At 36.1% G+C, this 12,831-nt stretch overlaps 1 protein-coding gene across 4 annotated transcripts in view; it reads right to left on the bottom strand.

Moving 5' to 3' along the window:
• LOC111034025 (collagen alpha-1(XVIII) chain) overlaps nt 1-12,831 on the bottom strand; it is a 246,854-nt gene that overhangs the window by 103,046 nt on the left and 130,977 nt on the right. For 2 of the 4 annotated variants that reach the window (XM_022315042.1, XM_022315043.1), the window contains exon 5: nt 365-436. The exons of the other annotated variants lie outside the window; for them this stretch is intronic. In XM_022315042.1, coding sequence (XP_022170734.1) covers nt 365-436 — 72 coding nt within the window. The remainder of the gene's footprint in view (nt 1-364; nt 437-12,831) is intronic. 4 annotated transcript variants of the gene reach the window in all.

Below are 12,831 nucleotides of genomic sequence, written 5' to 3'. Positions count from 1 at the left end.
GAAACTAATGTGACATAAATGTACACCTAATTTTAAGAAACATTTATGTAACCTTTTCAGGCTAATAACCTTTGATGTTGAAGCCTTAAATAATAATAAAAAAAAAAAAAAAATTGAGAAGTGTCAAATCATAAAATTAATCATTGCACTCAACTGTATTTGTAAATATACCTGCCATAAGTTTTCAATCGAAGCAAGCGGGAAACCCGTAGCCGTAATAGATTAGTGGGAGGGATTAGCAATTTCAACCTGAGCGAAGTCAGGTAGTACATATTGTATTATGCATAATATTATTCAGGCATGTTTTCGACCGGAGACGTGGTAAAACCACACGCATAAGTCTGTTGTCAGCGGAGCGACTTACCTGCAAAAGATCCGTGCACTGGACATCGGCGAACTCTGGCGAGGCGTAGATTTTCATTTCTTGTATGGCCCCCTTAAACGACAGAACAAAAACCCACGTGAGCAACGTGTTCATGGTAAATGATGGTATTAGACAATAATGTATATTATATTATGACGACGTTATGATATGTCGTATTGATTTTCGCGAGATATTAAATCGGTACGGCGGCGGCGGCGGCGGCGGCGACAGTAAAATAAAAAAAAATTAAAAAAAACAATACAATAACATGATTGAGCACAGGGAAATATTACACAATATATATATGTATATAATATTGTTATACCGCTATTATCATCCGTTCGTCCGTCGGAAGGCACGAGCGGCTGACCATCTGCGCACCACCGACGACGACTGTCGCGACTACGACTGTCGAGACGAAGATCGTCTGGATCATCCGCCGCCGCCGCCGCCGCTGCTTCCACGTGCTCGTGTTTCGGGGATCTAGGGGGACAGTGGCGTGGGTGTGCCGGGAGTTCCTAAAATAACGCTCGTCCGCGCCCAACCATAGCTGTGATATCGCGACGAGTATATTATGTGCACAAAAGTATTATTTTGTCGACGAAAACCGGAGGGTATAGGTCGTATTACGCACGACAATAATGCGATTATTACATTGTATTTTTGTATTCGTCCGCAAAAGTCTGACGGTTCGAACGCTTCGCCGCCCGCGAACGGCAGACGAGTGATCGCGACGGCACGGCATATCGTCCATATATTTTACCATCGCCTTTGTCGACATTTTCGAGACATTTTTTTTTTTCACATATCGCAATCGGTGGTACCCATAATGGCTATAACGACCGCAATCGATAACACATCGTATGCATGTTCTGTTTTTAATCGATATCGATTTGGTGATATCATCAGGTATCGATGTCGTTCGGGATGTGAAATTATGTTTTTGTTCGCGAAAAAAAAATACAATGGTCGATTCTATAATTCGCACGTGTTTATCGCGTCATGATCAAATTATGACGTATTAAAACAAAATATTATCATGTTTTTATTTGTCGCGATAAATATTACGGCAATAATAGTAATTAATATTACATCTACAAGCGAGCAACCGTACTCTGACTGCTGTGTTCGGACATTAACGAGATAATATAATATATTTTAATTGCATTACATTACAGCGGGGCTACTGAGTATAATAAAATATGAGCACTGTCCGTGTAGTTTGAATATTTTAATGAAATCCCCCGTAAAATGAATAATATAATAAAAGGTAAAAAACCGGTTTGGGTCATTGTCATTTCAAAATCAACCAAACTGGGTACTTTAAATTATGATTTACTGCTTTTTTAATAATTACAATGAACTAAAACCCTGAATGACAATGTTTCGTTTCAACAAATAACGAGCCTGTAGTTTTTCAATTTTTGGAATACGTTTTCATGATTATTTTAAAACCTGTTATAATCAAGACTTCAAAAAATGTAACCCTATGGGTAGTAATGGTTGGTACTATAAAATGGGTTCATAAATTCCAAACATAATCATATCCGAGTAATAATGTAAAATTCCATTCATATAGTTTAATTCCTCTATATATTTCAATGAAAATAAAAAAATAAAAACTAATCATGTGCTATAGAACATTGGAAATTTTAATGAAACAAAGTTGAAAATTGTAAAATAATAATTATTATTAAATGTTGTCCATACGTTATACAATTATTTAATCGCGTTTAACCAAAAACAATAGGTACCTAATTTAAACTTTCAACCAACGAAAACAAATTTAAGCAACTTTGAGTAGAATATTATTATCTCAAGCCTTAAAACAGCAATATAACGTTATGAAATAATAATTTTTTTCAAATTAAGTATCGAAAACTATAGTAATTTTGTTAACTTGAAAACTTAGTTGAACTCTTCATACCAGAAACTGCACTTCTCGCTCAGTGAAATTTATTTTTAATTTTTAAGTAGTATTTTCATTATTTACGTTCATTAATGAACTCAAAATAAACTCACATCTAAGAATCTAACTCGACGTTCTTAAATCAGTGTAGTTATTTTGATTTTCTAGTACAAATTAATTCAAACATTTTTAATTAGTTTACGTATATCTCGAAAACATCAAATCGGTATGAAATTGTTATTTTAAGTCTGGCAGTACCCAAAAACAATAATGTATTTAATATTGTTGTTTTCTATTAAAATATTACATAAGTTTACAATCGAGTACAGTCAAGCTGTGTATAATACATTAACTTATTAAAACGTAATGATGTCATAAAATGTAAAATACATTATTTCAACTAACTTGGAGATTTTATTAAGTAATAAACAAGTTTTGCATCAAATGTAAATACCAATATTATAAAACTGGGGAAACCAACATCTAAAACATCTACAAAATGTATATAAATGTATCCAATACTAATTAATAAATAATTTGTTTTTCTTTTGTTGATCACAAGCTATAACTTAAAATTTAAGCTGCTTATGCAACTACGAGAGAATAATAATTATGACAAACCGTCGTGATTTTCTTTTGTCGAAACTAAAATACATCGTAATTTATTTTTGGTTCGTTATAGATGGAGTTAAACCGAATAGCAACTTGAATAACAATAATTTAGGAGACACGTATACCAAACAAGACGTAACGTCGTCATGTCAAACACAAAATCCGTCAATATCAATTGATGAAAAGCTCGGAGACTTACATTTTGGGTCACTGCAGCTAAACTACTATGAACAGTGAGATACTATAATTATTATTATGTATTGTATATATAATTTCGCTAAATGTTTAATAGTATATTGAATACGTTATACGATTTATATTGACTAAAACTCGTCGTACTAATGTAATGCAAAAATAATGCATACAGGTGATTACCTACCGGTCGTCTAACCGATAGAGAAAGATTTGAACATGGTGAGTTTATGACAGTATTGGACAAATAACCCAATAATATTATAGAAGTTTATTTATAATAAATACCATTTAAAATTCATAAGGTTTTCAAAAATTGAACTATGCATTATGTTCAAAATTTGCCGAAAAAAAAGTTGTTCCATTTTATCCAGAATAATCCGCACCGTACACGTGTCTGACATATCATATCGATTTGTACTCAAGAGTCAAGGAAAAAACATGCAAACGCGTAGAAATCTTAGCCCTACGTAGACGTCGTATGACTTACTGTGCAGAACAGGTAAACGCGCGGACAGCAATACCGATGAACAGTTATTAGTTGAAAAAAAAAACTGAACACAAAATGAAACTACAAAACGAAATAAAAATCCGCGTAAAATGTTTCGGATACATTTTCACGTGCAGTATGGCCGCACGGCGAACCGTCATTCGACACATTCGGCCCGGTAATAATTAACCTCGAGTTTGACATGCCCAAAAACGTCCGAAATCAAACGAGCGACGTATCAAAACATATTGCTTTACACGTCCGACCGTCGGCCGAGGGGGGGGGGGGAGGGGGGCTTTCTGTCCTCCTCGAGTTTTCGCCCCATCGCATGCGGTCGGGCGTGTATTCGCGTCGCATTATTATGCATTATCACACTACCCATTCGTCCTCCGTCCCCGCGCCGTTCTGAGTGATGTTTAATTTTTTTTTTTTTTTTTTGTCAAGCCAATTTCTTCTTCGAGCGCTCACACACACACGCGCACGCGCACCAGTACAAAACACACGGCGAGTGTCGTTTGTCATTCGGGTCTCGCGTTTCCAAAGTGACTGAGCGCACTGTACACGCACACATAATATGCACGATATTCCGTCGCGTTTTGTATTTCACTTTATTATTCTCTTCTCTCGTCCATACGATCGTAGTTGGCGGCATTGCACAGGTGAAACGTACTCGCGATGTGCACACTCCGGAGTCATCATCGCACGCCGGACCCGCGAATCGATCTACGAAACGTGCATCGTCGACGAACTACGCAGTCGTGTACGGCCATTCTTTCTTTTCCGATATCATGCTTTCCTCGAACTCGTTTTTTACACACCTATAATTATCTGCGTGACGACGACGTGGCGTATTTTTTTAATCGGTGCACTCGAATAATAATTGGAGATCCCTTGTTATCGCATGGCACTGTCCCGTATTTGAACGAAGCGTCCGGGTGGACGACCCGACAACAGGTATAAACCATAACACTTTTGTCCAGTATTTTGGATAACCTCAATGTTCCATATAACCTTATTTTAAAACTGTTTCAAAATTAAATCTCCGCTTGCCGTTTGGAAGATTTAAAATTTAACTGGCGATTGATAAATGATAATATCTAAATCGCAAATCCTTTCCGTTTGTTTACATTTGTTTCGAGTATAGGCACCTATTGAACATTGTGATTTTTTTTTTAAAGCGAGAAAAAAAGAAATGTAACATCGAGACTAAATATGATTTTAGTTACCAAACGTTTAGTAAGAATTTGTAAAAGATATATCAAATATTTAATTTTGTAATATATATTAATTGTAAGGTCCTAATATCCAGTGTTTCAATATTTGTTCAGGTACAAAAAATCTGCTACAGTGCTGCTATTATTTAAAAAGTAAAAGTAAACTTTTTTACTGTGTACGGATTATAACTTTGGAATTTTGAAGGACTATGTCTTCACTCTTTTCCTCGATCAACGTCCATGTAAATTACAAGTAAGTATAGGCATTATTTAAAATTTCACGTATTCGAAAAAATTAATCTGGGATCTCTAATTTAATAACAATATTGCACCTATTTACTAGTCGAGGCGTACGGCGAGTTACTATATTGACTTCGTAAGGAAATCACACACGTCTACGTTTTTAAACATTCGCTTTTCATTCCCCCGATCGTCTACAGAACAAACAAAAGAAAAAAAGCTTTTTGGTATATTTTGAAATATTAGTTTTTTCCCGTTCCTTTCACAGAAACAAACGGTTGAAATTCCTTATTGTATGGTAGGTTCGACTTAAATGGACGTCGACCGTTTTATACATTTCTTTCAAACCGTATGTGCATTGTGCACAATACGAGGGTTATAATAAGTAATAACTATACAATAATATAGCGTACGCCACGTTCATTCAACGAAACGAAGTAGCCGGTATGGACTCGGTGATGGAATTTTTTTCAAACCGCGTGAAATGTCTTGGTGTTTGGAGAACAAAAATATTGACGAGCATTATAATGTAACCCGCAGGGCCGTATACTTGGTCGCGCGGGTAATCAAATTATAAAATATGGTCTAGAACCAGGTGGTCGATCGAGAGCGGAAGAGAGCCACGTCATTGTTGTATAGAACTGTAATTAATATTATTCTGCAATTGCATTTTAAACTGGAATAATATTTTGTCGTCATTACACGAAATGGATAAGAACAATCACTTCTCGCAATTTCGACAATCAATTTGATCGATGTAACTAATTAATATTATTATTAATCGATATTTTATGAATTATTCACTCTTATAATATTCGCAGACTACGTTTTACAAGAATTACGGATGCGAAGTGAAACTGTATATTAGCTGTTGCTGTTATCCGACGATAGAGAATTACATTTTATTGTCCGCGGTGGTCGGTCTCGAGTTATCGTGGCAGATCTCCGCAGACGGAACAATGAAACGGACTGAGACAATGTGTTTCGAATTCGATCTGTTTTATAATAACAAATATATACTACAGAATGCGAGTGATGGACTTGGTCTTTAGAGGTACAATCAGTGGTCAATGACCATTACAAGTGTGCAATACGTTATTAGACAACAATAATTATCGTCATAACTCGTTATACATCTACGACGGTAAACACTATGTAATGTGCTTATTAGTTTTAACAATTCAACACAACCACTTAATTATTCGATACGATTGAGTACTGTTAGGACCTAGGAGTTAGGACGGTGTAAACGAAAAACGTCCAACTCACTATTTCGAACAAAGGCATTAATAACAATATAATCGATCGTGTTCTACACTCGTCCAATGTACGTGTGTGTATTCTACTCAATAGTTTCAGTTTATTAATAATGGCGTTTATTACTCTAATATATATATATTATAATATTGTACCTTTCATTGTCACGTTAACAATGTACGATTTTTCATAAACTGCATTTTTGTTGTATTTAATGTGAACATATTATTATTAAGGATGGCAATTCATATGCGAGGATATTATACGAGAGCGCGTGTGATATTTAAATAACCTTAGGACATTATCATCATAACATACGTTGTTTGAAACTAATAACATAAATATTTTGAGAAATGTATAGGTAGTAGGTACGTAAAAAATGTGTTTGAAACGTCTGCCAAGATTTTTAGAAATGAAAATTCCCCGAACGATATGTATTCGTTTTAATAATAATACGAGCCACCAACGAATTATGACTTTTTTCTAAAAGATTGTATTTGACGGTGTGTCGGCTTCCAGTGCTGTTGACGCCATCTGTTGCCGTTATCACCTCGTTGAGTTATAATAATAAAAATTCTTATAGAACTTTGCATTTAACTATATAGAATCACCAACACATTTTCAAAAGTGTTAATTCTCGTACCCTCCATATCATTATCTCGTTGGACATATTTTATTTGTTCATTTTTTTTATTAAACACGCATACCTACAACAGCTATTGTAAAGTACCTATTCATATTTTTTAATTCTAAAAAATATATTCAATATCATGATAGCAATATTAAACGATGAGAATATTTTTTTTAATGTATTATTGAGTTAAGTCTCCGACGACTCGTTTATATATGGAGGGGATTTGTCACTGAAACCTGGGTATAGTCACCCATCCGGGAACTAGTGACACGGTTTTATGCTTGACTTCAGAACGAGTATGTGACTTGCACCAACCAAATAGCCCACCACACCAGGCCACAATATATAATGTGATTATTTTACCTAACATCGTTGGTTTTGAAATGGTTTTTGCAGACTAAATCGAGAGTTCCTCTGCAAACATTATTATTACTCATTAAAGAAATAAAACAAATTATGTACCGGTCGTTCAATAAATGTATGTTCGTTATCATCATATCGAAACCCTTAACCGACTCAATTAAAAATATCAATAGGTAGGTACCTATAATATTGTATATGTATATTAGACTTCAGATCATATAAGTAAACGGTCGGTAAATACACTGAAAAATGTGCACTGATATAAATATCTAATGAGCCAAAGAGCTGAACAAGCAATAAAACAGCCCCGAGCAAATGTTACTTGGAAATGTGAAACTTTGGCTTTAAACCCTCGCAGAGGACAATTAAGTACACGGTAGAAACTCGGCAAACACACCACGACTAAACGATACTGATGGACAGAGAAAAGTATAAAGCATTTCATAAAATAAATAATATAAAAGAACTTTTCTTTGGTCTAACAATAAATGGCCATCGCTATATATACACGGCGGATTTGCGCGTGTAGTTTATAAAAGTTTGTAGGTCACAGCCATCATAGTGACTAGTAAATCTTGTCGGTGCTTAGTTTTCGACTGTCACGGGAACATATTATATATATATACGCATCATGATCTGATTGATTATATGCGTGTGGGTATGGACGGCTTGGAAGTAACCGTTCGGCAAGAATTATTACGATTTTTAACTAATCAAGTTCACCGTGAAAAATGTTATCGGCGCAATGATCACACCGGTCGCAGCCACTGGCAACTAGTATGGAGCATATTATATTTTTTGTTGTTTCGATAATTCGGATTGGTATAGTTAAAGGAGCACACAACTCGAATAAAAAAATTCTTTAAATTTTTTTTCAAATGTTAAATTATTGCGGTTATGGTTATATGAAATGATTTTGTGAAGATGCGATATACAAAAAAAAAAAAATTACTTTAAGAGATATTAAGAGATGTAGAATAGCCGCGTGACGTCACTGGGCCGGAGTCACCGTAATTGCCTATCTTATACGTGTAAAAGTTCCTCGCTTCGCACAACGATTTATCAACCTAAACATTTTCTTTTTGCAATTTAATTTTCATGTAAATATGTGGTTTCATGTGTTTGAAGACGACGCAAGTATCAGAATTGCAATACGATGCTTAGTTTTTTAAATATTAAAAATCTTAAAAGAGACATTTTGGTTAATCCGCACGCAATCATGGCGAGCGGCGCGTGGCGTTCGAACAACGGGTCCGCCGTTTAACCAAAATGTCTCTTTTAAGATTTTTAATATTTAAAAAACTAAACATCGTATTGCAATTCTGATATACTTGCATCGTCTTAAAACACGTAAAAACACATATTTACATGTAAATTAAATTTGCAAAAATAAAATGTTTAGGTTGATAAATCGTTGTGCGAAGCGAGGAACCATTACACGTCTAAGATAGGCAATTACGACGACTAAGGCCCAGTGACGTCACACGTCTTTTTTCAATATTGCTCATAACCTATTGAATAATGTGAGTAGAAACGTAAAACCTATGCCGTTATCCTTAGAATTGAACATTCTTTCAAATAAAAAAAAGCTTATATTTTGTGTTGCGTGCTCCTTATTTAAGTTATCAGCTACAAAACGCGTGTTTCACAAAAAACCCGACAGCAATCAATAATTACAACGATTCGTTATCGATTTGGCGATTGCAATTATTATTGGTCGCGCGGTCTATATTTTTTACACACACGGTAGTGTTACGATTGCATAAATGCATAATATTGATATCGTGGCTTGGCGTGGCGCGTTGGCTGCTACCGGTCCGCGGAATGCGACTGGGAGTGAGCAACGGCCACACGACTACTAGCTCCCGGATGGGTGACCGCCCGGGTTCGTAGCGGTTAAAAACCTCGCCACGCACATACACGCGTTTGCCACCCACCTCAGCAACCCCGACGGTCACGCAAAACAACCTATCGTACCAACCTTACCCCTACTACTACAGTTCATAACCCCTACGTCAACAGCGAATGGCCTCAGTCGCCGGGCTTAAGTTCAATGAAAAAAAAAAACAAAAATTTTGGATATCCGTTATAAGAACGTCGTAAACGCGTCAGTTATCATTTCTGTCGTGACGGAATACTGCTGCGCAATTACCTACCCGCTTGGAGAGTACAAGTGTTGCAGATATATAATAACAATTAAACGCCGACGACTTAGACAGCGGCGCGGGTTATTTTGAAAGCGATTAGAGTCCGACGTTTTGACACCATACCCGCGACGTAACTCGATCCCATAGAACTCGCACCGTTATATATATTCTGAGCGCACTGCTCGCACGTATTTTTATGAAGTTGATTTCGAAATAAAAACGAAACCGTGCAACCGTCTATCAACTTACCGCGGTAATTTAATAACGAGCAATTCAGATATTATTTCACTACCATTACACGTCATGCACACATATATAGGTATATCAACGTACACTATATTATATAATATTATGTAAATTCGAATGCGCGGCAGCTTAGCCGTGTGCGTGAGTTATCGCGGGACATCCGAACGGGGGATTTTCCGTACCCATACTATTTTTTTTGGAAAATATGAGAAAATATTATATGCACGCCTAACCGCACTTTTTTTTTTCGCAAACTTTATCGAACACCCGCGATGCGCAGCGCTGGGAGTTTGACAGCGTTTTGGTTGCACATCTATAGTTTTATATATTATAAGAAACGTCGGTTGTGTTATACTAATATTTTAAACTATGTGCGAGTAATTCGTTGTATTGTGTTGAAATATTCAACAATTTTGTTTTATTTTAATATCATATATTATACTAAATGTAGGTATAGTTTAAAGTTCGAGTGCAAAGTTAGTCTTTCCTATTTACATTTTAAATGTGCGGTTAATACCAAACATAAACATTATGAATTCCTCGTTAATCAAATAGCTATTCAGGTAGGTACGCGAGTTGTGTAACTTTTCCTAAATATTCAGTAATATTACATATTATTATTATTGAATACTCGGGTTCGTCGTAAGCACAGCGTCGTAATTGTTTTGCCTACTGAAATACTGCTCACAACTGCAGTTGGATTATCGGCAATACCGATTAGTTATTAATGATTGTACAACAAATCACAAATGTTATAATGCAAACAAAACTTGGCGAGTATAATATTCACAATAAATTTTTTTTCAATAAAATAAAATAGCAGGACACAACCGGACATTGAAAAAAAGTTATACCTGATATGAAATTCGTTATAATTCTAGTAAATTTTAAATTGCAATGAAGCGAAAATTATGTATTTGTATTGATTTCCCAATACCCAATAGGAAAGTCCTGCGATGGGCAAGGACTGATGAGTGATTCCAGTTAAAATATTTATTAATTATTCTAAAATAAGCTGTACCTAAATAGTTTTGAATATGCTTCAAGTTTTTATAGATTTCAAATTGAAATAATTTATATTATTAAGGCGGATATATCCATATTATGTGCACACGAATTAAAACATTAACACATCGTGTTGTTGATTTGATTTTATTTTCAATGCAATTTTTGATTTTACATTGTGCATGTTGTAGGTACCCGTTATTCAAATCAAATGCATTTTTTTGCCGAATATTATCGCTGCTGTTGTAAACGCTGCCGGTAAGTACATATCATTAAAACGTAAAATTAAAATATAATTCGTTTTCGAAAACGAACCATCGCATTGTGTATTAATCATCGATGTTCGAATAAAAATCATATTCAAAGGATTTTATAGTTACGACGTGAAATAGCATGTACCCCAATATTCCAATATTTATATATACATATAATATATTATGTTTATGCATTGTAACACTTTTGTACGAACCATGTTCACCTGGGTCCATTAAATCTCGTAACCAAAAATATCAGATAGGTACTTTACAATGCTAGCACGTATGTTTTGCATCATGTGCCGGAGTTTGGCTCGGGCATGATAGGATTTCTGTTGTACACAGCGTAAATGTCGCTCGAAAAGAAACTTAGATTTGTGCATTACACAATATGTAGGACACTCACTTATACGTCGTCATGGTATGTTTACTAACGACGAATTACAAATGAAAAATATACGTATTTTGCTCAGAATTGATGCCGAAGAAAAAAAAAACGACGTTACAGTCGCATTGTCTCCATCTCCCGTCGTACATTATAACACGGTAAAAGAAAAATGCGGACATATATTTATATATATTTTTTTTTGTTTTTTACAGTAAACTCGTGTCTAGTCAAAAGTCCTTTGTTCAGAACCATCAACGTTTTGTCTTGGCTCTTTCATCCGAATCGCTTTAAAAGCTTATCGTTCCGACCCCGATGAGACACCGCCATCGGTTCTCTAGCCGTGAAAGATTGCTTTAAATATACATATATATGTGTGTGTGTGTCGTATCACACATACACACACGCTCACTCACGAGATACACTTTAATATCAGAGATTAAAAAACGGAAATTAGTCGTTTGTTCGTACATAGTATATTATGTGGACACTCTCCGCGCACTAGGTATTGTTTTATTGTCGTTATTCAGACACGTACAATAGGTTGAGCGTCATGGCGATATCTGTCTCGCGAGCACACTGTTTCCCGCACCATGCGAACGCGTCGTTTTCAACTCATTATTATAGTATTACATTATCGCGGACTGGTTTTTTTTATCATTCACTTTTTAAATCCCGGCGAGCGCCGTCGGGATCCAATATGTCTGTTCGCTTTACCGCCGTCATCGCAGTGCGCTCTGATGCCGCGTGCAATGTCTCGCGTAGGTCGTGTCTGTCGTGTGAGCAGGTGTACAATAGCTCTCGATTATAGTTATTATAACACGATCGGAGTGAAGTCAGGTCGAACCCGAAACGCGTGAGACGTCTACTCGTTTCCGAATATTATTTGCGAGGTCGCTTTCGTAGGTAATATATATATATATGTAATATGTATACAAGCCGTTAAACGACGTCGGAACTGATAACAATAACAATAATAATAATAATAATATGGCGTTCGACGAGACGCGCGCTTTTACGCGTTTCCTCTGCACATATATTTTACACATTCAAAATATATGAAACCCGTGCCGAGGGGGATACGATATTGTGTACACACCGCCGCCGCCGTCCTGACACTGCGGGGCGGCGTCGCTGGTTTTAAATTCGAGCTTTTGAATACACACATTGTACGCGTATATGTAGGCATTGTGTTACACGCACACAATACGCTATTTACACGAGCCGTGTATGCGGAGCCGACGACAAAGTTTCGACAGAAGTAAAAACTTTCGAGCAGACTTACCGCGGTAATCCGGTGTGATTTTCCAGGGGGGATGGGGCCATTTTTATTATTCCCGACTCCGTACCTCCGTGTGCGTGTGTGTGTGTGTGTGTGTGTGTGTGTGTGTGTGTGTGTGTGTGTGTGTGTAGGTATATATTTTTCATCCGTGTCCGTCTAAGCCCCCGTTCTGGTAATCTTTTTCTTTCCCCCTTAATGGACCGTTTAATGAGCTGCGAACTTAAAGTTTAGAATAAG

Source organism: Myzus persicae, unplaced genomic scaffold (assembly GCF_001856785.1).
Source record: "Myzus persicae strain clone G006 unplaced genomic scaffold, MPER_G0061.0, whole genome shotgun sequence".
Taxonomy (NCBI): domain Eukaryota; kingdom Metazoa; phylum Arthropoda; class Insecta; order Hemiptera; family Aphididae; genus Myzus; species Myzus persicae.
This window is presented reverse-complemented; position numbering and strand designations above follow the sequence as displayed.